We start from the raw sequence: 24,730 nt of genomic DNA, 5'->3' as shown, positions 1-24,730 counted from the left end.
TTCTCTTAACCCTTTTTCACTATTATATTCACTCTTTTCTATTTGTGCTCACTTTCACTTTCTCACTATTCCACTTACGCCTAATCCTTTCTCACTCTTCTCACTTCCTATAAATACTGTGACAGCCACGTGAGATTCGATCTCACAACCAGCAGAAGGAAGTGTAAGGTCGGCCGTGACGGGCAGGTTGCGCGTGCATCTGCTTCCTGGGGCATGTGCTGTGGCGGAGAAAGGAGAGAGAGCGACCGCGGCAGAGACGGGAGATATCGAGATTATTCGAGATCGCGAACTCTCCAGAAACTATGGTTTGGTTATAAAAGAGAAGACGCAAGTGAACGTCAGTCAGTCAGTAAGTCAGTGTTGTTACAGTCAGAGGACAGCAAGCCAGCCAGTCTTGTGTACCGGAGTTCGACTTGAGTGTGTGTCCGCAACTGTGGGAGCATCCGAAGACCTGAGTTCGAGTGCAGTGGACCGCAGTTGGAGGGACCTGAGTTCGAAGTTCAGTGGACTGTCTCTAAGGTCTGGGGTTCGAGATACTGTGAACTCAAGTGACTGAGCTGTGAACTGAGAACTGACAGTTCTGATTTGTAAATAGTGCTTTGTGAACATTAGTTAAAATTAACCGTTCATTGTTGTTCTCAATTAACCAAGTAAATTGTCATTGTCGTCTGTGGAGTGCAATAACGAATACTGTGTTCCTGTGTGGAGAGCAAATCCCATTGTTGACGGGAGTAGAATTAACTTGTAGAAAGTGAAGAGTTATTGTTGTGAGAATAAAACTACAATGTTATTGAATATAAAAGTTACAATACTTATATTTTATCTCTGCACATCTGATTATACACTTCCTCGCTCCCCTATAATTCTCGATCTTTCTCCAGTTCCACTTTACTTGCACTTTTTGATTACATCCCCAGAGTTTTTAATCGCATCTAATACCTCTGACACTATAATATCCGTATCCTCAGTTGTCGCAGATTTTGACTTTTCTTTACTGTTCGTTTCTGCCTTATTTCTATCTCTGTCTTTCTATTTACTTCTTTTCTTTCAATTTTATTATCTCTAACACTCACTGAATCTACAAATGGGTTAACTATGCTGGTACTGATTTGAATGGTTTCTCCTATTCCTCTTTTATTTCCTCCCCCACACTTTCACTTTCATATAAGGTAGGTGTCCCTGATATGGCCATGCTAAGGTTTGAGAATTTTTTTAGCCGCTATTTTGAAAAAAAATATATAAACCACTTTTTTTCTTACTCGTTCTCAGTCTAATGGACTTTCTTAAAACAATTTCCTTTCCCAATAAAAATAGCTTCAATTGTCCATAAAGTCCCAAATTCCAAAAGTCTACCTAGTGGCCATATCAGGAACATGTGCACATGATCTGGCCTCCCTTGTTCCATGTTCTACAAATCGTGATTGTTTTCAGTTTGATAGCGCAGTTGTGCTAAAATTAAATAATTTTGGTGTAAAATGAATAAACATGGTACTTAATAATCTTTTTTATAATTCAAAATTGTAGTCAAAGCAGGTTTTTTAATAAAAATTAAGTTGTTTACAAAATTCACATAAAAATTTAACTTCAAAAAACAAAAATGAATAATCATTCAAGAGAAGAGTACTTACAAGACAAAAATAAGATTTGAAAACAAATTACTAATCGCAATTGGGACAAATAAAAATGTCTTTGTCAGCAGCAGTGAGGCCAACACATTCTTCGTGGTAGAAATTCTCACAGACTCCACAGAGTCGCATGTCCTTGACTTCGTCCTCCTGACAAACCGTTTTAAAGGGACTGCTGGTCGTAAGTGTTTCGACAGTTCTTTGAAGAGGAACCCTGACGTTGGACGACGCAAAGCTCAAAGACTGAACCCAGCCAGGGCTCAGAATGTTAGGAGTCAATGGATAAACTACAGAAGACAAACGGAATATTCTCTGGCACAGCTGTTTTCTTGTTCTGGTGTCAAGGTGGTTCTCCCACCTAACTTTGACTTCTTTAATGGGTCATCTTTGTCCAAATACTTACTTACTTACTTACTTACTTACTTACTTACTTAGTTACAGGCTTTTAAGGAACCCGGAGGTTCATTGCCGCCCTCACAATAGCCCGCCATTGGTCCCTATCCTGAGCAAGATTAATCCAGTCTCTACCATCATATCCCACTTCCCTCAAATCCATTTTAATATTATTCTCCCATCTACGTCTCGGCCTCCCCAAAGGTTTTTTTCCCTCCGGCCTCCCAACTAACACTCTATATGCATTTCTGAATTCGCCCATACGTGCTACATGTCCTGCCCATTTCAAACGTCTGGATTTAATGTTCCTAAATATGTCATGTGAAGAATACAATGCGTGTAGCTTTCTCCAATAGCGGCGTAAAGTATGTTTAGGTGCACAAAACGTTTTACTTGCGCCTTGAACTGAGAACTTTCCACTCTTTATACCGCTCACTGCCTTGGACATGGCTTCTTCAGCCCATAATCCCCTCTTATTCATGTTGACCGACATTATTTTATATGTGTAACAAAATTTATAAAGCTTCCACTAAAGCGAATACCTAAGTTATATGGACTGTATTGTCTACTAATGCCAAACATTTCCAGCACATTTGCAAAACGAAAAAAAGTTTCCATTACAACGTAACGTATTTTCTACCTATTCAGATTAAAAAACACATGATTCTGATGTCATTTTGTTTTCAATACAGACTTTTTGCGTAATCCAAGCTATAAGCCATGTAAATTTGTCGGGTGAAAAAATAAAAGTGAAATGAACTTGATATGGCCATGGTGCATTTGATATGGCCATATCAGGAGCAGGTAAGCTTTCACGAAAATCGTTTGATTATGAACAACTCGTAAAAGATACGCCATCAACGACAACACTAATCAACAGAACATTAAAAACTGAATGGAGTACGATGGTTTTCATGAAACAAATATTTGAAAAACATATGTAAAACAAAGGAGACTTACCAGAGAAAAATAATAAGAGGTCACAGGAAAAACGAAAACAGGCAACTGACGTCATATTGCTCAACCTGATTGGATGGGAAACGAAGAAGTGACATACCAGGATGCCCTTTCATTGGATGCTGCTGCAATTTAGCGGATTTTTTGGTTAACTAACTCACAATAGAGGGGTGGTCATATCAGGAACATGGCCATAACAGGAGCACCCACCTTACTAGATTTCCACTTATACTCGCACCCTTATTCTTTTCACTACTTTCTTCCCTATCACTTCCCGACTCCTGATTTCACTTTTTATCCCCACTCGCTTTTTTTCTAGCGCCCGTGTTCCTTATTCCATTATTATCCGCATTTCTTCTGGAGTGCGCTGCTCTTACCGCCATCGTATGTAGATTAGGAATCCCCTTACGCTGCATGATGACGTTAATGTTTTCTTCTTCTTGTTGTGTCATCATCTTTACATTTCCTAAATTCTTGAAATGAAAAGACTCCAAAAATTTCGTGAATCAGTCAAATAGATGTTCTAATTATATGAAATATGTTCATTTCAATCACATTTAAATGTTGAAGGAGTGAATATGATTCCTATTACATCCATGCGCGATCCACTTCTGCACAGCTGTATTACACTGGAGAACTGGCAGTAGTATCACAGTCTAGTATATATAGTCATGAAGCTCAATACGTAGTAAATATGCATCCATAGATAGTTGCTCACCACTAGGATCGCTACTATCGCCCCATTACAGACAATGCGAAACAGTACCTGCACAGTCTATTGTTTCTAGCACCCTCAAAACTCAAGCTTCGTGACTGTGTATACTAGACTGTGGTAGTATCTCGTGAGCAAGAACCGCTTTCCGCTGCTCCACGGAGAGTTCAGTTGCCCGACCCTGCATTATATAATCTCGAAAGTTTTTCCTACTCGTATAACTGTGCTTCTGTCAATTCAGTCAATTAGACTCATTTATAATTTGGTGAGGTGACGACAGACTGTGGACTTAGAAACACTAAGGCTATAACAGCAGCCACCCTGTCAGGCATGCTCTCCACTAGTTTGTATAGGATATCCATTGGCCCCATGTTTCGGCGGCTACTGTGCAGTGGTATGTTCACCGGTTGGACTGGCCTGCACAGAGTCCTGATCTCAATCCCATTGAGCACCTTTGGGTATAATTGGACCGGCGATTGAGGTCTCGGGAGATGCAGCCAACTTCCATTGTCGAACTGAGTGCCATATTGGAAGAGGAATGGGGACGCATTCCAGTGGATATCTTATACAAACTAGTGGAGAGCTTTTCTGACAAGGTGGCTGCTGTTATAGCAACAAGAGGTGGTACCACGAGGTTCTAAACGGGCAAAAAATGCCGAATTACTTTTTGGTAGATAGTGTATAAACAAATCGCCGTTGCCTAGTCATTCAAAGACAAATGGAGAGATGAATATTGTAAACTGGCCTAAGACAAAATGACAATTTATGAAAAAAATGATAAAAAGTGATAAAACAAATTTGACGCTCCTGGTGCCTGCATATGCTTTTTTTTTCAAACGGATCTCAGTCCGGACTTAACGAGAGTCTGTTAAGCAAACTTGCGCAGTTTTATGTGGTGTTGAAAATAATAAATTAAAACATGAATTAAGCAAGTTAAAATGTAAAAAAGTGACTTACGACACTTTGCAATCCACCTCTTCAATTGTGTAGGACGGTTATAGGAGAATGTTTTGGGGCGATATAGTACAAAGTAGGCACTTTTTAAATAGTATTGCTACTTATAAATACTTAAGAATTCATTTAAACTGGAAAGAATATCCAGGTGATAAAGTGAAAATGAAGCATTAACGGAACTGTGACGAAATGAGAATAGGAAGAGCAACCGGAGATCCCGAAGAAAGTCTACCCCGTATATGTTGTGCCTGTCACAATTTGTCAAGAAATGTCCCATGAATAGAACGCTATCTCATTTTCTGACATATCGTACATGATCCTAAATCCAACATTAATCAACAAAAAATTATATCCGGGTACTCACATAGAAATGCAGCTGGCTGCAGTTACCAGCCACTCGGAATTGATGATTGTGGCGCCACAAATATGCTCAGTATCCTTGTGAAGGGACGCCTGGAAAATATATCTCACGTGAAAATAAAGAAATAGAAGTTGGAGAAACCTATGTAAGTGAGAACGACAAATTTTACTAGTTCATTTGTCTATACTTAAATTAGGATTAAATTAATTATTAGCTATAATGAAACTATTGCTGCAGTTAATTTTGCTCTGTAATGGTTGGTTCTTTATTTTTAATTTTTTTGTTTTTACATGGCCTGATTCATTACTTAGAAAGGTATAAATTTACTTCTTAAACATCCGTATGTCAAGAGTTATGGTTTTGAAGATAAATAAAGAACATTTTCATTGGAAGTGATGTTCTGATCTTTTATTTAACTCTCAAATGACTTTTTTCAAACACAATGAACTAAGCAACAATTATTTGATGCTAGTCGACCAAGCTTATATCATAGGGCGGTGTGATTGTGAATTAGGGCCGTAACACGCACTACAGCGAGAAATATTTAATGCGTTTGTCGAACTATGAAAAATGTTTTCTTTTATCACGGCGTAACGCTCGAAATAAGGCTTAGCTGACATTGGTTGGCTAGCGATTTTTTGAAAACATAGTTATCCTACCACCTGTATTTCCCGCTCCCACAGGTAATCTAACCTAATTGTAGCCTGTAAAATTAGTATTACGTGAATAAAATTTAACAGTTAATTGGAAGTCAGCTGTTAAAATTTATGTAGCTTTATTTCTGTCAGTTCATATCAAATTGCCTTCCGCATCGCGTAATAAAATTCGTGTTTTATTTATCAATACAGAGATGCCTCCTCTGTGTAGCAACATATTTCTCGCTAAAGTGTGAAGACGTAAGGATTGCTAGCTGTCTCTACACATATTACATAGTTCATAGTTATCGGTGTAGTGTGTTACGGGTCTTACAGCCGTGCCTTCCCGTTGACCGGCTAGCAATGTAATCACTTCAAATGACAACTATTCAGCACGATGTGAGGAGCGTGTAATGGTGGCGGGCTTCTTATTTATGTGAAACGGTTTCGTGAGAAAAATGAAAAACATGGCTATAAATTCGTTTAAGTTAGTTTAATGCACGTGCAGCAGATATGTTTAAAGTAAACAAAAATATGATAAGTAAAATTGGAAAAGTGGAAAGTAGCAAAAAGAAAAAGATTGTAAACCTCAACACCTCTTAAAATAGGTAGAGTAGCTGTGAAGAAATTTGAAGTCGACAACATGGATAAGTGTACTATTAGAGTAAAAGTTTCGCAACTAGTATTTCTATGTACAGAAAGATATTCCAACTCTTCGCAAATATCATACATTTTGGCAGAGTTGAATGAGTTTTAAGGGTGACAGGGAAACATTTCGAAAATTAATAAAGTCTCTGGGATTCTCGTTTGTTAAATGTAATAATAAATAGAAATATTAAATTAATAAGTACTATATATTAGCGAAACATGTTGCATATTTTATGTTTGATTAAAAAATAGGAAAACTGACCAAAAATGGGTCACTTATCTTTATGAGACCTACTTTCGTTAGGACTACCCACTGTTTATAAATGTTGACGGGATGTAAACATGTTTTGTTTTTACACAAATGACAGTTCGGTCGAAGAGTAATAGTTGCACATGCTGCTGGCGATAGAGAATTTATTCCTGACACTTTCGTGATGCAAAATCTAATACGGGAAATCTCATAATGAAATGAATTCAGATTCACAAAATGGATAACTACGCGAGCATTGTCCCCAGAAAGATTGTTGTGTTGGACAATGCCCCCTACCATAACAAAGAGGAAAATAAGTCCCTATCAACCAGTGCTTTAAAAGATGAAATACAAAGCTGGCGTACCAAAAATGACATCGCATTTGATACAAAATTGAGTAGGACCAAATTTTTAGAACGAGTACAGCAGTTCCCAAAAATTAGACATTGCTATTGACAAAAGCCTGCGCAATATTTTTTTAGTACAAAGTAGCTTTGTTATTATTCTTATTAAAGTCATTTAATGTCGCAACAAGCTTGGTTGACTAGAACAAAGATGACTATCAAAGATACCTGATTCTACTAATCAATAGTGATCGATAATTTGTTGTTGTAAATGTGGCTTTTTTAGTCATTACTTATGTGAATAGATGGCAAAGATGATATTCGGTTTTGGCAATCGTACATAAATATACCTGCATTATAGAATTCAATATTTCAACTCCCTCTGCTGATTGTAAAACAACACTAGGCTTAGCTGGAAACCGCTGATACTGTCAAGTATGAGAATAATTCATGCTTAATCTACTTAATCATTTTCCCAGACATTTTTTTTTTATTTTTTTGTATTAACAGGAACATGTATGGTGCATAAGTGTCAGCCTTAAAAGGCTTTTACTTTAACAGAGATGGTTAACAAGCAGGAACATTTATATTTTTAATTGAGGTGACCGATCTTGACGGTAGTTGTTATTTTATACTCTTGTTGCCAGGGCTCTTATCAGAGGATTGCTGTGGTACAGCAAGTCCTTATGAAAGTTTTCTGTAAATTTCTGTATAATTTCATAGAATGATTCTATTTCAAGCATGTCTTGTAGTTGTTTATTGGTGGTTCTGTAGTCTGCACCAGTGATAGTTAGGGATACTTTTCTCTGTATAGCATGAAGACGTCTGATAGTTTGGAATTTTGCATTGCTCCAGATCAGTATTTTCCCAAACATTTTTTCATTCGTCCCAATGATAGTGTCACCTATTGAGAACTAGCGGAAGTATTTCAAAATACACAATTTGTTATATCTTTGGTTTTGACTTAAGCCGTGGTTAGAAAGTTCGCTTAGGCCTATACGATAAAAAAACTATAGATCAGATATCTTGGAACGCCATTGGACATTCTATATAAAAATGAAGGAGGCGTTTTGGACAGTACGTAAATAAGAAAATTAATTAAGTGTTAAAAGTAATAAAGTTAAGGTAATTAATTTATTTTATATAATAAAATTATAGGCCGCCTAATGTTAGAAGAAATGATGGTAGATCAGTATGTGCAAATAAGTACTACCGTCTGACCTGTTTGAGAAGACATAAAATAAAATGCTATTAAATTATTTTACTTTCGATATGATGTTGTAACACAATCGTTTTGTATATCATAAATTAAGATTATCACTTAGCAACGACTGAATAATCAAAATTCCGTTTATAACAAGGAAACAAGGAAGATGTGTAATATGATTTGAAAAATTTGAAAGTGTGACACCCATTCAACATCAACATCTTTTCTGTCATGAGTGTAGTGTTTGGAGAGCTGAAAATTACAAGTCGTTAATATTATGGTATTACACGCTGGAAGAAAAGCGAGTCTTCTAGCATTCCACACATTAGTGGCGTGTTTTCGAAACGAAGATGTTAAACTGCTATGACAGCAAGTCCCAAGAATTGTCTCAAACAACTGTCCGAGAGATGGTTGTTTCATACATAATTTGTCAAGTTACCTGAAACTCTATCTTTACCGCTTATAACGTGTTCAGGTATTAGCGCGATGTGGATCTCCAGAAATGGAGCATATTTCATACCATAGCTGCAACAGAAAACAACATGGATGGTATTCCATGTGAATGGAACACCATCTCGTTGAAGTGTGTGAATTTCTGAATAAAATTTGACATCAATTGGTGCCTTGGTGGGTCAATTATGTGGCTCCTAGTTCTCCAGTCCTAACGTCATCCGATTTCTTTGCTTGGGGTTTTGTAAAGAATTTTGAATATAGGGTACACAGCGACTGAGGGATGCTGATGATATGAAAACAAAGATGGGTTTCCTTTTTGAAAAATTACTCCTGAGCTGGTAGATTACACATGGTACGAATATTAGCCTTGCGATATAACTTGTGTTGGGTACGCAAAAGTGGGCACGTTGAGATCTACTCTGGTCGAAACTATTATCCTTCTGTAATGTACACTGACGGTCAAAGTTATCCCGCCTACGATTTTATGATCATATAAGCGAACTTTCCGTCCACGGGATAAGTCAGAACCAAAGATATTAATAATTGACAAACTTTGAAAGAGTTCCGCTAGTTCTCAATAGATGGCACCATTATTGGAGCCTTAAAAATGCCACGAAAAATGATTATATAGACTAATCATAAATGGTTCTTCTAATAGACAATATCAACGGTTTCCAGCCAAACTCAGTGTTGTTTTATAATCAGTGAAGTGGGATGAAAAATTGAATTCTATAACACGGGTATATTTATCTACGACTGGCAACAGTGACTTTCGTCATCTATTCATAGAAGTAATAACTAAAGAATCCACACTTACACCAACAAATTATCGATCACTATTGATTAGTAGGATCAGATATCTTTGAAAATGCCGGCCCGGATGGCTCAAGCGGTAGGAGCGCGGCATGTCCCTATCGCTTGGTCCGAAGGGTTGTGGGTTCGAGTCCCACCTCGGGCATGGGTGTTGTGTTTGTATTAGTGCAAGTAAAACAAAGGAAACACATGAAAACGAAAAAGAGAAAACAAAATAGATTACTTTGGTAAACGGCCTCTGGCCGGTCTAAATTTTAATAAAAGAAAGTCAGTGTACATATTTATAGATGCCGGAAAATAAGTAGCAATAGTTCTCATGTTAACAGCGTTTTATTTCGCCTCTTCAAAAACAGGTCACTCTATATTTAATAAAATTAATAGATAAACATAATTTAAAGTTAATTGAAATAAATAATAGACTACAAGGTATTAAACGAAAGAAATGAATGATAATACATTACAATGTATGGATAACTTGTAATTGTAGTAGTGAAACCTCCGATAATTCGTCCTTCTCTTTCGTTGGTTGGCACACCTGTCAGAGATTAAACAAAACTGTGAACCATTTACGTAACATACTTAATATTGCACGGCATTAGTGATTGAGGAAATAAATTAATACCGATATATTGATATTGCAATATATTGCAAATTTAATTTCGATAATCAATATATATTGCAAAAAATATATCGATATATGTCGAACAATTATTGATATAACGCTATTGCATAAGCAAATTACATTTTCAGGTGTACCTGTATTGCAACAAAATTACTTAAATTTAATATTCCTTTTTACCATTGAAATTACCATCATAACAATCAAAAGCATAAATGTAAAATTGTAACAATAAACAATACGTTTTCAATACCGTATTATGATGTAGGTCCTAACCTAAATGAAAATTATGCTGGAGGTAAGGTGAGCTTAAATGATATAGTGGGTAAGAGTTAAGTGAACTCTACATGGTTGAGTATTTGATATTGGAACATGATGAAGTTATTCTAATTTTATATAGGATTCAATTAAGGACACAGATATAATGATATTTTCTACGTAACAACATAATCATTTTTAAATGTAAGTAAACCGTACTTAGAATGTTACAAGTTTTAACGAACTTCACAATTGACTTGATACAATCCTTCTATAGTAAGTTCCCATTGCAAGGTATTGTTACACTCCAACATTCCAAACAACAATGGTGATGATGTTAGGGATAGAATTTTTATGCACTAAAAAGGTATAATAAAAGAACAGAATGTCAGTACTAGGTTGTGATAGAAATCATAGCCGTAAACAATAATGTTACATCGGTATTAAATCCTTGTTTCTCATTCCATTTCAGAATATGGAAATAAAAGCTTTGATACCCGTTTTGAGATCAGACGGTTCTCTTTCAGGGTGGGAGTTACTCCTGCCTTGGAGAACATTAGTAACAATATTAAAAGAGTAGTAGATAAACCTACAGTCTGTCTCACGTTCGCACACGCTGCATTTTGAATTTGGTGCTGCATATTAAACAGTTTGAATTCGAATTCCAGTTCAGCCAATGAGAACAAGGTATTGAGTGAGGTTGCACAATTATGTAACTGTCCATCTTCATTAGCGCCATTTCTTCGGAAATTATCTGAGTTGTCTAGTGTGGATTTTATTGTAGTTGATAGTGATAATAATTCCTAAAAAAAAAAACTATAAATTTATGAGAAAACTGATATATTGAATCAAAATTTCGATATTGATATATCGCTATATCGAATGGAAAATATCGGTATTTCGTAAAAACTGATATATCGTTTCCATCTCTACACGACATACGTAACTTCCGTTTCCTGTACAAGAGCAAGATTGTTTACATGTTTTACAGTGTAAGTAGATGTAAAAAATAGAAGATATTTCCGAATTGGCATGAGATAAGTTGGAAAAGATACGACATCTCAGTGGTGTTTCTAGTATAAATAACATTTGAAGTAAGAGAACTGTACGAGAAAGGTATATTATATCCTATAACCGGGTTTCTACTTACTATATATATTTTTTTCAGTTTATATATATATATATATATATATATATATATATATATACATTGTTGTCGTTGTTGTATAGTCCACTGTCTAAAGACAGGTCTGAACCTTACAAGTGGTACCAAGAAGGCATCGCTTATGAGGTAACTAAGCCAGGAGATAATGCGGTAGTGTGACCAGTTCCTTTCCCCCTCCAATGCATACGTCGCTGATTAATTTTTTCCTAACACAATACTGAATCATTTATTTCTTCTTTCAAGAAAAGATGTCCTGTAGACCCGGATAATGCAGCCCAACGCAGTGCAGCATCTACTGAATTGATTTGTCGATTTTGGAGAGAAAACCCGAAAGCGATAAGGTAATTTGGTAACAGTAGGAATTGCATGATCTGAAATGTATATTGCATATTTATTTGTTTGTTACAAAGTTCCTTTCCCCCTCCAATGTATACATCGTCAAATAATTTTTTCCTAACACAATACTGAATCATTTTATTTCTTCTTTCAAGGGAAGATGTCCTGTAGATCCGGATATTGCAGCCCAACGCAGTTCAGCATCTACTGAATTGATTTGTCGATTTTGGAGAGGAAAACCGAAAGCCATAAGGTAATTTGGTGACAGTAGGAATTGCATGAACTGAAATTTATATTGCAATATTTATTGTTTGTTGCAAATGATAGTGGTTATTACTGAATGAAAAAAAAAAAAACAGCGATGATAATATTTACACAATGAAATGCAGCAAATATATTGGGGAATAAAAATAGAAGAGAATGCAGAAAACTTGTAGAGTTCTTAGAAAGACATTCGAAAAGAAAGAAAATGGAAAAAAAAAAAAAAAATATGGTGGTAGAGAAACGTGGATAGGTACTGCCGTGATTCGAGAGTTTTCAGGCAAATATTTTGCATAGGTGATGATTATCGGGTAGGAAATTCAAGATACGGAAAGTATCACACAGAGTCCCCAAGATACCTGTGCTGGTTTTGGTATGCATAACAGAAAAATGAAGCCACCACTGTTAAAATCATATTAGGCAGAACATAGAGGTATATACGAAAAAATATATATATTATAAAGAAAATATACATAGGTACATTTCTTCAAGAAATCGTAATATATAGCGTAGGTTAGCATATTTGTATTGATAATAAGATTCTTGCACATTTTCTTTAATGACCGATACTAATCACATATACCTCTGATTGAGGTTCTGGCTGATATGTACAGTTTTCCTGGAAAAGAATGAGACGATTGAATATTCCTAAGTCTCAGATGTAAGACACTGCGCATGATCGGAGACTAGAGCACTGATACTCAAGATAACGAATATTGAGCTACTTAAATGCAGGCTATTTGGTTTTTTACTAGCATCGTTCCGAAATTCACTTCAAAAACTGCAAAAAAACATAATATTACGTAAATAAGAGATAAATATATACATGAATCGTGTAGTTAAATCGACAATGGACCTTCATGACTAGATCGACACTCCGCACAGAAAGGAAAGCTTTCATGTCGTTTCAATAGCTCAGACGCTAAGACTTCTGCGTGTTGTATAGAAGAGTGCGAGTTCGATTCTTAGTCTACACAACGATTTTTTTTGTCTAAATAACGTTGAAATAGATAAGTAACATTGAAAAAGAGTTTTACAATGTCCTGAGATTAAGTGTTAATGATCGCAAACAATACAAAATTACAAGTTATAATATTATAAACGTTAATCTAATGAATGCATTTATATACACACACATATACAATGTAAATGCATATATATTAAAAACTAACAATTAAAATGAAATTAAAAAAATATATAATAATAGACGAACTTTTACAAAGGTTTAGAGTCCTTAGGTAATGTCATTTGTTGAGTAATTATTAGAATATTTTATTAATAGCTTTCCCATATGTGTAAGAAATTCACTCGCACAAAACAATTTTTGTTAAAAAGTGTGGCTTTGGATTATTTCATTCTCACCCCTTCAGTTGATTTTAACTATTTCATCTACGTGTTTGCAATAGTGTTTAATTTAATGTGCATTCAATTTTATTCATGTTACGATTGAATGAAAAAGCACTGTTGCAGTTATTGACTAATTATAAATATTAATACTAATTATTATATGCATCTATTAAGTAACCAATTGCAGTATCTTTTGCAAAATCTTGAATGTTTAAGCTGTAAATAATATTTCTGTACTATATATTATAAGACGTTAAAAGAATTTGCAATAGATTTGGGATCCTCTACTTTATAATCATTGCTTTTAATGAAAATAATATTTTCTTTCTTTGGATATCTACAAGTTTAAATTTAATAATATTACGAATAGGTTTAATTGCATTATCTGAATGTTGTACTTTTCTATTCAATGTATTCTATTTCCCTCTTTCATAATTTTTTATAAATTACACTGTACTTCTCGCAGTATTTAAGAACATGAGGATCATTACATTGCAACTCCGACATGACCAGCTCTATGTGCACCGACGTGAAAGATCGGGGCTCTTTAGCATATCGTGTTGGGAATGGATGTCTTACGATGGACCTGGCGTTATAGAACGCATCGATGGCTGGTTTAATGCGGGAACGTACGAGCACATTCTGGAAAATGTATTCCTTCCTTCCGCCCGAGAACGTTTTCCCGAAGGAACATTGCTGTTCCAGCAGGATAACCATCCCGTGCACTATGCCGCAAGCATTCAAAGGTGGTTTCAAAGGAGACCCGAGATCGAAATCATTAATTGGCCTCCGAAGTCACCTGATTTGAATGTCATCAAAAATTTATGGGGGAATTGAAAAAGAGAAGAATAGCCACCTATGCCCGCCGACGCCCTCGAAATCGAGACGAATTGTGGAATCAAATTAATGACACCTGGGAAGATCTCGTCGGGGATCAGAACTTATTCCACAATCTAGTGACATCCATGCCGGATCGACTTAGAGCTGTAATAGAAGCTGATGGCATGTGGACAAGATTTTAAGTTAACAGGTCTCTTTTTGTTTCTTATGATTTTTGTTTGAGGAAGAATACTTGTAACATCCAAGTAAGATTTATTATTTTTTTGACGAGGTTCAGCCCACTTGTAAGACCCAGAAATTGGGCATAAATTATTCCATATTTTTCGACAAATTAGACAGTCGAGGAACTCTGAACAAATTAATTACACCTCAATAAAAAAAGTTTCACCTGGGATCGAACACGAGAGGTTTCGGTTATACAGTGGAACCGACACGCTACTATATGAGCTACCGAGGCAAGAGAGTGACAGCAGCAGTCCAGAATTTGGACCCCATAGCAGGCTTTTGCCATTCGGTACAGAGAAGCAATGATATTTTGTGACTCGAGCTATGTTGTGAAATCGTGGCCTTAAATGGCTGTCTCCTTCGTGATTCTTATTTTGGTTCTTGTCCTTGTTGTGGTCCTTGTAACAATTCTTGTAGTATCTTTCATGGCACTTATCGTTACGTCGATATCGAGTGAACCGCGCTGTAGAACTTTAACTTCCGACGACCAAGAATCGTCTCATTCTTTTTAAGGGTAACTGTACATCCATTATCAGGCAGTGCATCTTACTTGACAATATGTGTCAGAGGAAGAACAATTGTTTTTATACTTGAGAAGTCTGATTAATGTAATATTTTACTAGTGAGCGACGTATGCAATGGAGGGAGAAAGGAACTGGTCACCCTACCCCATTAACTCCTGGTTAGTTTCCTCATGTGTGATGTCTTATTTGTGTCACTTATGAGGTTCAGATCTGTCTTCGGACAGTTGACTAAACAACAACAATCACGTACTTCAATCCATTTTGAATATAATTACGATATTTTATAATTTTTCTCTATAACCTGACTCACTTCAGGCCCTGTTTAGACTGTAATACCTGTAAAACAGTAGACTACAAGTGATAACATTATGATCGTCCCGGAAAATTCGAAATGTTGTTACACTTAAGAAATTTTTAAACTTTATCTCTTTAAATTCTATGGTTCAATGCAAGAACTGCTAAACCCTAAACCTTTTATTTATCACTAGCCGTACCCGTGCTCTCCGCTGCACCCGTTAGAAATAAATATAAAGTAATTACATAATTAAAATAGGACATTTTGATCCAGGGAAGATTCGTGTTTGATAGAAGGATAATTCGTTTAATATGTTCTTAACTTAAATTGTATTTAAATAATTAAAATGCGATCATTTTGGTCCAGAGACCACTCATTTGGTGCAATGACAATTCCTTTAACATGTTTCTTAATTTTTATTACATGCATCCATACTTTAATGAAAACTGACATATCATTTAGATTTAATGTGTATACTTTATATTACTTGCTATATGTTTCCATTGAATTATGATAATAACTTAATTTTAACCCTTGTTTTCTACGTATTCAGTAAATGGCGCTTGGGCCACTATGGTTCTGGACCCTTCAAATAACTTAAATTATATTATATTATATTATATTATATTATATTATATTATATTATATTATATTATATTATATTATATTATATTATATTATATTATATTATATTATATAAAAATGTGTGATAACGGATGTACACCGATAAGTAAGTTTTTAATTTGTTATGGGGGCTCTTGAATCTCAGGAGGAACAAATTTTATTTTACAAAAGCGCAACATAATCTGCTTGGCTCATTACCCAATTTTTTTGCATTGAATTTAATGCATATGTATTTTATGTATTTTAACACGATTCAATTGAGCATAGTTAAAATTTGGATGATAAAATAATGGAGTGCTAAGCTAACATTTTATTACTGCATACTAAATCAATATACTCTTGTGGTTCGTTAATTCTCTGAGATAAACATTATTTTAAGAAATACAGAAAACGAATACACAGAATAGCCTATCAAGTTGTTTGTACATGAGAAGCCATTTTAATCTTACCTGTCCTCAATTCACTCCGAAGTTACTGTAATAACATTATAGCATTATGTCCATATAGAGAAACTACACTTTCCAATGGTGAAATAATAATTAATTACACAAATCGGTTAATTTAGCTTCCGATATTACTTCATACAAACACAGAAACATTCTCTGTAGGCTATGATTCATAGCTTTCGATTGTTGTTGACCAAGGTCCCTTATAGACAAATTCATTTTTTTTTTATTTCATTACACCGCCTTAGATGGCAGTTATTTTAATTTTTAAACTCATTTATCTCATTAAATATCAGTCCTATCAAAATTTTTCAAAGAATAAAACTTATCGGAAATGATTTTTAAAGAAAATTTTGTTGTGTAACATTTTTCACAAAAATCAATAATAAGCGAGGTATTTCGATTTATTTAATTCAGACCCCCTTATAACCCCCCTTTTAAATAAAGTATTTTGAATGCCATATAGCCTAAAATCTAAGTTACAACGAACTTAATCTATATTCCAATTTTCATCGAAATCGGTTCAGCCATTATCGCGTGAAAAGGTAACAAACATACAGACAGACAGACAGACAGACATACAAACAAAAATTTCAAAAAAGCGATTTTCGGTTTCAGGGTGGTTAATTATATATGTTAGGACCAATTATTTTTGTAAAATCGAAAATTACCAGAAAAATTTCGGCTACAGATTTATTATTAGTATAGATTCCTCTTATTATGATAGTGGTGTAGACCTATGTATCCATATCGGAGATAGAGAGATGACAACATACTGCACTACAATTACGTACAGTACAATACTTACAGTTTTCTTTAAATTTAATTTTCACATAAAAAGCTACCTGTTTGTAAACATTATAGGATTCTTGCACTGAACCACAAAATTGACACAGATTTATTGAAAAAATACACCAAGCTACTGTAAAGTAGAATATAGGATAACTATACTTACTTGCTCCGCAAGCAAAGAGGAAGGCCAGAACAAGAAATCGTATTGTTGCCATCTGAGTATGATTATTTTGTGTACCGTTGGTTAAACTTGCACTACTAATATTGAATATTGGCTGTTATTGGTTAACATATTTATATACAAGCCTTGAGTTGTTTGCGACAGTTCACAGCAATGAAATTTTTGACTGTTTGACATGATTGACGTAATCTCAAAGCTGCCACGAAATTTATCTTTTTGTTACGAAGTTACCTATAATAAAATATTGACACACATCTATAGCTCTCACGACACTTGTGTTCATTCTATCTAACACTGGTTTGAAAGAGATGACGGCCAAACTCAAGTACGTGTGATGGAATTTGTACTGTAGGTAAGACAAAAAGTAGAACAAAATTGACATACCCTTTATATCATCATAATCATCATCGTCATCATCATTAGTAACAAGAGTACTATTCAGGAATCAAACCAATGCAATGTAGTCATTCCAGCGCTTTTTAGTGCATGCCTTTATAAGTGTCTCTTCTTACAGTGTTTTTGATAGTTGAATGTCTTGTTCTTATTGGATATGAGCAGTAATTTAATTTTATTTCATTTATTGTACTTCATAGATCTTACATCAACATTATAGCCTTCAGTTATATAATAATTGAAATCATATACAAATTATACACTGGTCAAAAAAAGTTAAGCATATTTCCAGTTTACCCAATAATACCTGGTTTTATGTGGCACGTGTTATGTTTATCAATTCAAACTCTTTCATTTGCTTTAGTCTGCATCACTAGGTAACGTCCAAATCACGGATAGTAAAGAAAAGCCTGTAATTCGAGCAAAGTTCAGTCAGTGTCATTTTGCTTCATAGTGCTTCATAGTGCAGTAAACAAAGTCTGTAATTCGAGCAAAGTTCAATCAGTGTCGTTTTGCTTCATAGTGCTTCATAGTGCAGTACAATGGCTCGGAACATCCTTACAATGGCAGACCGCATCAAAATCATCACTTTGATGGAACAAAACATGAGACAAGTTGATGTTGCTAACATCCTTCATGTGAATCAGAGTATTGTCTCCAGACTGTGGAGAAAGTTCCAGGAAACCCAGTCAATAGCAGATCGACCTCGCGAGATCGTCCACGCAAAACAACACCAGGTCAGGACCGGTATGTAAGGTTATCTGCACGTAGGAACCCTATAGCCTCAGCTACAACTCTGCGCCATGACCTGCGCGAAGCCACTGTGTTGTTGTAAGTAGCCAAACTGTGCGCAATAGACTTCATGACATAGGGTAGTATGCTCGAAGACCACTCAAGACTCCAGCACTCCGTCCGCATCACAGGGGTGCTCGTGCAAGATGGGCTAGAGCACATGAGAATTGGACACGAGGCCAATGGACCAGAACTTTATTCTCAGACGAAGTGAGAATGGGCCTACACCCTGACAACAACTCTATTCGCGTATGGAGACGAACAGGGGAACGAAATCATCCCTCAATGACCGTGGAACGTCACCAACAGTTTGGTGGTTCAATCTTGTTTTGGGCAGGTGTCATGTTTGGCCGCCGCACACCACTGGTTTCAATAGAGGGAAACATGACTGCTGCCGTGTATGAGAACAACATCCTCCAACCCATAGTAAGTGGTTTTGCAGAGACTGTAGGAGAAGGGTTCACTCTACAGGACGATAATGCTCGGCCTCATCGTGCTTATAGTGTGCAGCGTATCTTGTAGAACATGGGATCCGAAGAATGGATTGGCCAGCATGCTCACCGGATATGAACTGCATAGAGCATGCATGGAGCTTTCTCAGGAGAGCCATTTCCAATCGTCCACATCACCCATTAACGATTAAAGAACTCAGGAATGCTGCCTTGGAAGAATGGGACAATTTGCCTCAGGAGAGCTTAGATGCATTGGTACTGAGTATGCCCCGTCGCATACAAGAGTGCCTCAGGGTTAATGGAGGACCAAGACGTTATTAAACAGGGTACTGAAAGCACCATCTCCTTTTCTTTGATGATGTACGAATTTCAACTTCCCTTATCTTTTCCGTTGTTTCCAAACAATGCAACTTTTTCATTTCATATTGAGTCCATTGTTAACAAATAGTGTATTTCTACTTTTAAGTTTATTCTGTGGAACCAAGAAACCCAATTATAATTTATCTATTTTATTTTAATTAATAAAAACAGTTATATGCCTAATTATGCTTAACTTTTTTGACCAGTGTATAATACATAACTATTAATACGTATTAAATATACACTGTGTTCCGCTTAGAGGGATCGAGAAATAAGTGCTAATTTAAAGTATAAATAATGGTTTTATAACATAAATTTTTGTACAACTTGATGTAAAAACTCTCCGAGTTTCGGAGAATGGTCAGTGCAACTCGATGTGTGCTCATCGAGCTACCCTGAAGACATCCGAATGATACTCAACCTTCTGCCAAGTGTTCCATAACATTTGTGGAGTGATAAGCGCATCTGCATTTTTAATGCGTTGTCTCAGTTTTCCAAAGTGTCAGCTGTACTACGTTAGTACACAACATTCGTCATAAAGCCCCAGAAAGAGGTCAATGGACGTAAAGTCGGGTGACCTAGGTGGCCAGGCAAGGGTTCTCCTTGTTGCTGAAATCCGACCCTGGGGGAGTTGATCAACAACAAAAGTTCTGCACATGTCCAGATACACTTTCCCTTTGATTGTCGCCTCGATGAAGAAGAATGGTCCAATGACAGAATGTTCTACTGAATGGCTTGTTTCCACGATAAACGTTAGTGCGCATGCGCATGAACATGCATCTGTTTTTAAACCATTGGACAGTTTCTGCATCTTGTCAGATGTAAATCAAAACAGTATCTTCATCTGACTTAAATGGTGATCATTTATATCTCGATCCCTCTAAGTGGGACACGATGTATTAATTCAGTTTACAAGCACGAAAAATTCATCAATTGAATAGAGATATGAATATGAAGACATTTAGTTAATTCTATTATAAAGTGTACCTCTTTTCCCTTAAAAAAATCCAAGATAATTAGACAGTGCATTGAAGACTATAAACATGAAAAGTGAACTTATATTTTTTTAACAGCTGAGACTAACAGAGAACCAATGGAGATCTAATTTGTGTCTTGAATTAAAATTGTGATTGTTTTGATTGGTATACTGAAAGTATTTAATATTATTGACATAAAACATTATCAGGGAAGGAATGTATTCACAAGCTGTTATTTTCTTAGTCTGGAAAATCTTTGTAAGGGATATCCTTTCATGTACACCTGCCATTATCCTTAGGTTTTTGTTTTCTAAAGTGTGTTTAGCTTCAGATGAGTTAGCCCAGAATATTAATCCCAGTGGCTGCTCTTGCATATTTCTTAAGAGGAGGAAAGAAGTTAACAGCGCAAAATGACACCTTCTTGAGAGAAACATGCTACAAATTAGCCTACATGCATACATGTAAGACCAGGTAGTGTTAGGGTTGGCCTTCCCATTTGTATAGCAATAATCTGTTCTTGTAAACTGAATTTCCTAAATTGTCCAAAATATAATGTGTTTTCACTGCTATTCATTGTTGAATAATTGCACAAATTAACAATTACAAGGAAATTCACAACCTCACAGAATTTTTCGCGCACACTACAGCATCACACGTGTTGGAAGAGACTAGCTACTAACACGTAACCGGAACCGTTTTACTGAAGTGGGAATGCGAAATAATCTGTTAGGAAAGCGAAAACACTGCACCCACCCACGTGGTCTGTGTTGTCACATGTACATTTTATAAGTTCAGTATCACATGCTTTTGAAGAATGTCAGTTCTTGTAAAGTCATCTACCATTATCGTGCAAAGCTGCCGGTGGCCGATTAATTTTTTTATGTTAAAAATAATGTAGTTTGGAGTACTATCACTTTCAAATATATTTGTACAAACTGACAACTTGGCTGTTGCTCTGTCTAGTAGACAATGAATGGAAGTGAATTTCAGGGGCCAAATGGCTCTGCTATAGGTACTTCCTCTCTGTTTCATATAAATCCAACTTCAACTTTCAGATATCTTCGAAAGTTTCAAACCATGAATAGCAGCTTATATAATGTGCAATGAATAATATATTTTGATTTATAATTTAAAAACAGTTTATATGGTGTATTTCATAGCTTTGCGTTAAAACTTTTTTTATTGTGCCTCCACCTATATGTGTTATAGTCTGGTTGAATGCAGAATCGTTAGATGGCAGCGGTAGCGAGCTTTGCTGCACGACCAGTCGGTTTCTATTTCCTGCCCATGCGCTAATTCAGAGGAGGATCTCCTCCCTATCTGTTCATTCACTTGCTTTAAAACTCTGCTTCTTTCTCTGGCCGCTAGTGCGCTGTTGTCTATGTGTGTTAACTGCAGTAAAGAAGGAATGGATTGACTTTTCTCCACACAATCAATCTCGCATCTTTCTCACAGTTTTCTAGCAGCACATGAGTGCACGTCGTTTAAAACTCGATCAACCGAGTTTTTCTTATAGCTGTGAACTTAAAAATTATCGAATCTTCCTCGAATTTCAAGGTATATATTTCATTTCGTATTTACTTTCAAAAGAAGAAAAATGTGAGTAGGACGTTCCTCCCTTCCCTCCCCCGAGGAACCGCCACTGATTAACCCACATTTCATTATAAAATCAAAATTTATAAAATATGGAATTTAAGGATGTTTATATTGCCCATAGAGAATGAGGATCTTAATACAAATAGACAGCGTTCAATTTAGGAGTAATATATCGTTTGTATGCTTTCTAGTTCAAGTGAAATATATGATGTCAATATTGAATGCTTGTCCTACATCTCAATTTACAAAAGGTATTGAACATTTCTCTGGTTACTTTATTTGAGGGGCTTAGAACAAAAAGCAGGTAAGTGACATTATTAAAAAAAATGAGGTAAGTGCGTGTTGTGATAGTCCTAAAGGATGTTTCTTTGGGATAAAATCAGGTAAGAGATCACACTGTGCAGTGCTGCTATATGGGCATCATTTCACCAAACTAGTGTATAATATTTCATTACATGTAGAACTTTAACTGTAATTTCCTCAAAACTAGGTTTCCGTCACTTACGTGCTTTTTGTTCTGAACCCCTCATTTATTAATATGCCTAAGTATTTTCGTGGCCTACAAAGCTGTCTGAATATAATTTATTACAATCATCTTCTGCATCTGTGCTTGAGACCTTACATGAAAAACAAGCAAAAGTCATCCTTTTAATTGAAATATATTGTCATATTACTTAATCCTGATAGTTTCAGTGGCATCAAAATCATCTTATCAGTTCAGTTTTTCTCAAGGATATTTTAATATTAAAATTAATTGATAACATTTTAGATTCATTATGTAGCCTCTGCAATTCTTATTCATATCTAAAGCCCGGTTCTCATGATGCTTGTTTCTGTGATGGATATCAAGGTGGCTGCGCTGATGGCTACCCTGCATGCTCACTTGCTGGAATTAATGCGCTCTAGTGACTGCTTTGGTGGCTAGCTTGCTGGATTTCGAGGGTAGGTTCCTTGCTTATTTTTCGTTCTGGTTTGCAGGCTGGAACCAAAGTTCATGATATAGTATCACCACTGAAACCATGACACCATGTTCGTTGTTTTCCAACTAAACCTGTTTTTTCCTATATTATTTAGTTTCTAAGAAAAAAAAATAATTTTCGGACTTTAGCCTTTTTGCATTTATGGCATAATTACCTTATTACGACATTTACTATTGTTACCGTAGGACTTTAGTTGTTTTCCACTCACGGTTTAGTTTCTTTTTGACCATGAGTGTTGGCAACAGATGAAACAGCAGATGATTTTCCAATTTGAACTGTGAAAAGAGCCAGCTCCGTGAGAACAACCACCATCACCGTAGCCAACACGGGAGCCACCATCGTATCCACAACAAAGCTAGCTTGCTGCCCAGCAAGGAAACACGCAAGAAGACAAGCACCGTGGGAACTGGGCTTAAAAGTCACCATTTGTGTTCTGCAAATAGCGACTCCCTAAAATCTATTTCATTCGTCACAAGAATTGCCTTCAGTAAAATCAATGGTACTTAATCACTTTGCTAATATATGAATATGCAAAGACACTAGAGTTAATGAACTACCTCCTTTCTCATCTCTAGCTTTTCACCTTTATTTTAAAATGTGTTATATTTATTTTTCCCACAGCACATTCCATAGAGTATGTAACTCAAATCTGCTTTCTTTGTCTTGATTCTTTTATCTATTTTCACACATATTTACAGGTAAAATTTCCCCGCCTTCGAAAACTTCTATCGGAATGTATTAGTAATGTACTGAGTCATCAAAACTAAAGTGCACATTCTTCACTTTTCAGTAAAGTGGTGGTTCCTCACCAATTGGAATTGGACTCGATATGCTGCAAATCCTGTGATGTTTCTGCCAGAAGGAGCAGTTACGAAGAGGATGTGCCACGTCCTTCTGGTTCTATTGTAACTGAGACATCAAGATGTAAACGACGGTAAGTAATTATATTTTTTTTCAGGAGATCATTATTAGTATTTTAGAAATATAAACCATATTGGCTAGCTTTGAACACATTTACTTCCATAGTGGTTTTGGACGGCATTAAGGTTTGAACAGAACACACTCCTATTGCAGATATCGTCTCTCTTATAAAACAATTGAATCATTCCACAGAACAGAAATTTACTTTTTAATATCTAATATTCAACACTTTCATTTCATAATCTTCTGGAGCCTAATGCAATAAGTTATATGACATTATTATTTTCTTACCAGCTTAGTGTTTCCAGTGAACCGGGTTACTCTTACTTCGAAGGACTTTATTGTCTGACGAAAGCCAAGCAACTTTATTTTTTACTCATTTTCATTAATGAGATGATTACGAGAGTGTTTCTGTAATTTTATAAGGTAAAAGTTAGATGCTCCGGAAAAAAATTAACTTTGTGCATTTTGATAAAATAATATCTCAGAAGTAAAATAATTAGAATGTTTTCACTGGGTATGTAACTCAATCTGCTTTCTTTGTCTTGATGGTTTTATCTGTTTTCACACATATTTACAGGTAAAATTTTCCTGCCTTCGAAAACTTCTATCGGAATGTATTAGTAATGTACTGAGTCATCAAAACTAAAGTGCACATTCTTCACTTTTCAGTAAAGTGGTGTTTCCTCACCAATTGGAATGGATTCGATATCCTGCATATCCTGTGATGTTTCTGCTAGAAGGAGCAGTTACGAAGAGGATGTGCCACGTCCTTCTGGTTCTATTGTAACTGAGACATCAAGATGTAAACGACGGTAAGTAATTATATTTTTTTTTTCAGGAGAGCATTGTTAGTATTTTAGAAATATAAACCATATTGGCTAGCTTTGAACACATTTACTTCCATGTAATACCCGTAGCTCAGAGTGTTTCACAGTGAAGTGATTTTGACGGTATTAAGATTTGAATAGAAATTCCTATTGCTGATATCGTC

General features: G+C 35.7%; 1 protein-coding gene and 1 long non-coding RNA gene across 2 annotated transcripts in view; one reads left to right on the top strand and one right to left on the bottom strand.

The window, feature by feature from the left end:
* The window catches only part of LOC138701925 (trypsin-1-like), a 28,182-nt gene extending 10,778 nt beyond the window's left edge, over positions 1-17,404 (bottom strand). Inside the window, exons 1-3 of the mRNA XM_069829296.1 lie at positions 17,248-17,404; positions 9,814-9,887; positions 5,006-5,094 (exon numbers count right to left, since the gene is read on the bottom strand). Of these exons, the coding sequence (XP_069685397.1) occupies positions 5,006-5,094; positions 9,814-9,887; positions 17,248-17,299 (215 nt within the window). The 5' untranslated portion in view covers positions 17,300-17,404. The remainder of the gene's footprint in view (positions 1-5,005; positions 5,095-9,813; positions 9,888-17,247) is intronic.
* LOC138701940 (uncharacterized) lies at positions 11,563-23,749 on the top strand. Its single transcript, XR_011332729.1, has 3 exons — positions 11,563-11,735; positions 11,886-11,983; positions 23,606-23,749. It is a non-coding gene; the product is annotated as an uncharacterized lncRNA (long non-coding RNA).
* The last annotated feature ends 981 nt before the right edge of the window (positions 23,750-24,730 follow it).

The sequence above is a fragment of the Periplaneta americana genome, chromosome 1, assembly GCF_040183065.1.
Source record: "Periplaneta americana isolate PAMFEO1 chromosome 1, P.americana_PAMFEO1_priV1, whole genome shotgun sequence".
In the NCBI taxonomy this organism is placed as follows: domain Eukaryota; kingdom Metazoa; phylum Arthropoda; class Insecta; order Blattodea; family Blattidae; genus Periplaneta; species Periplaneta americana.
Note: the sequence above shows the minus strand (reverse complement) of the source record. Positions and strands in the feature narration are given on the sequence as shown.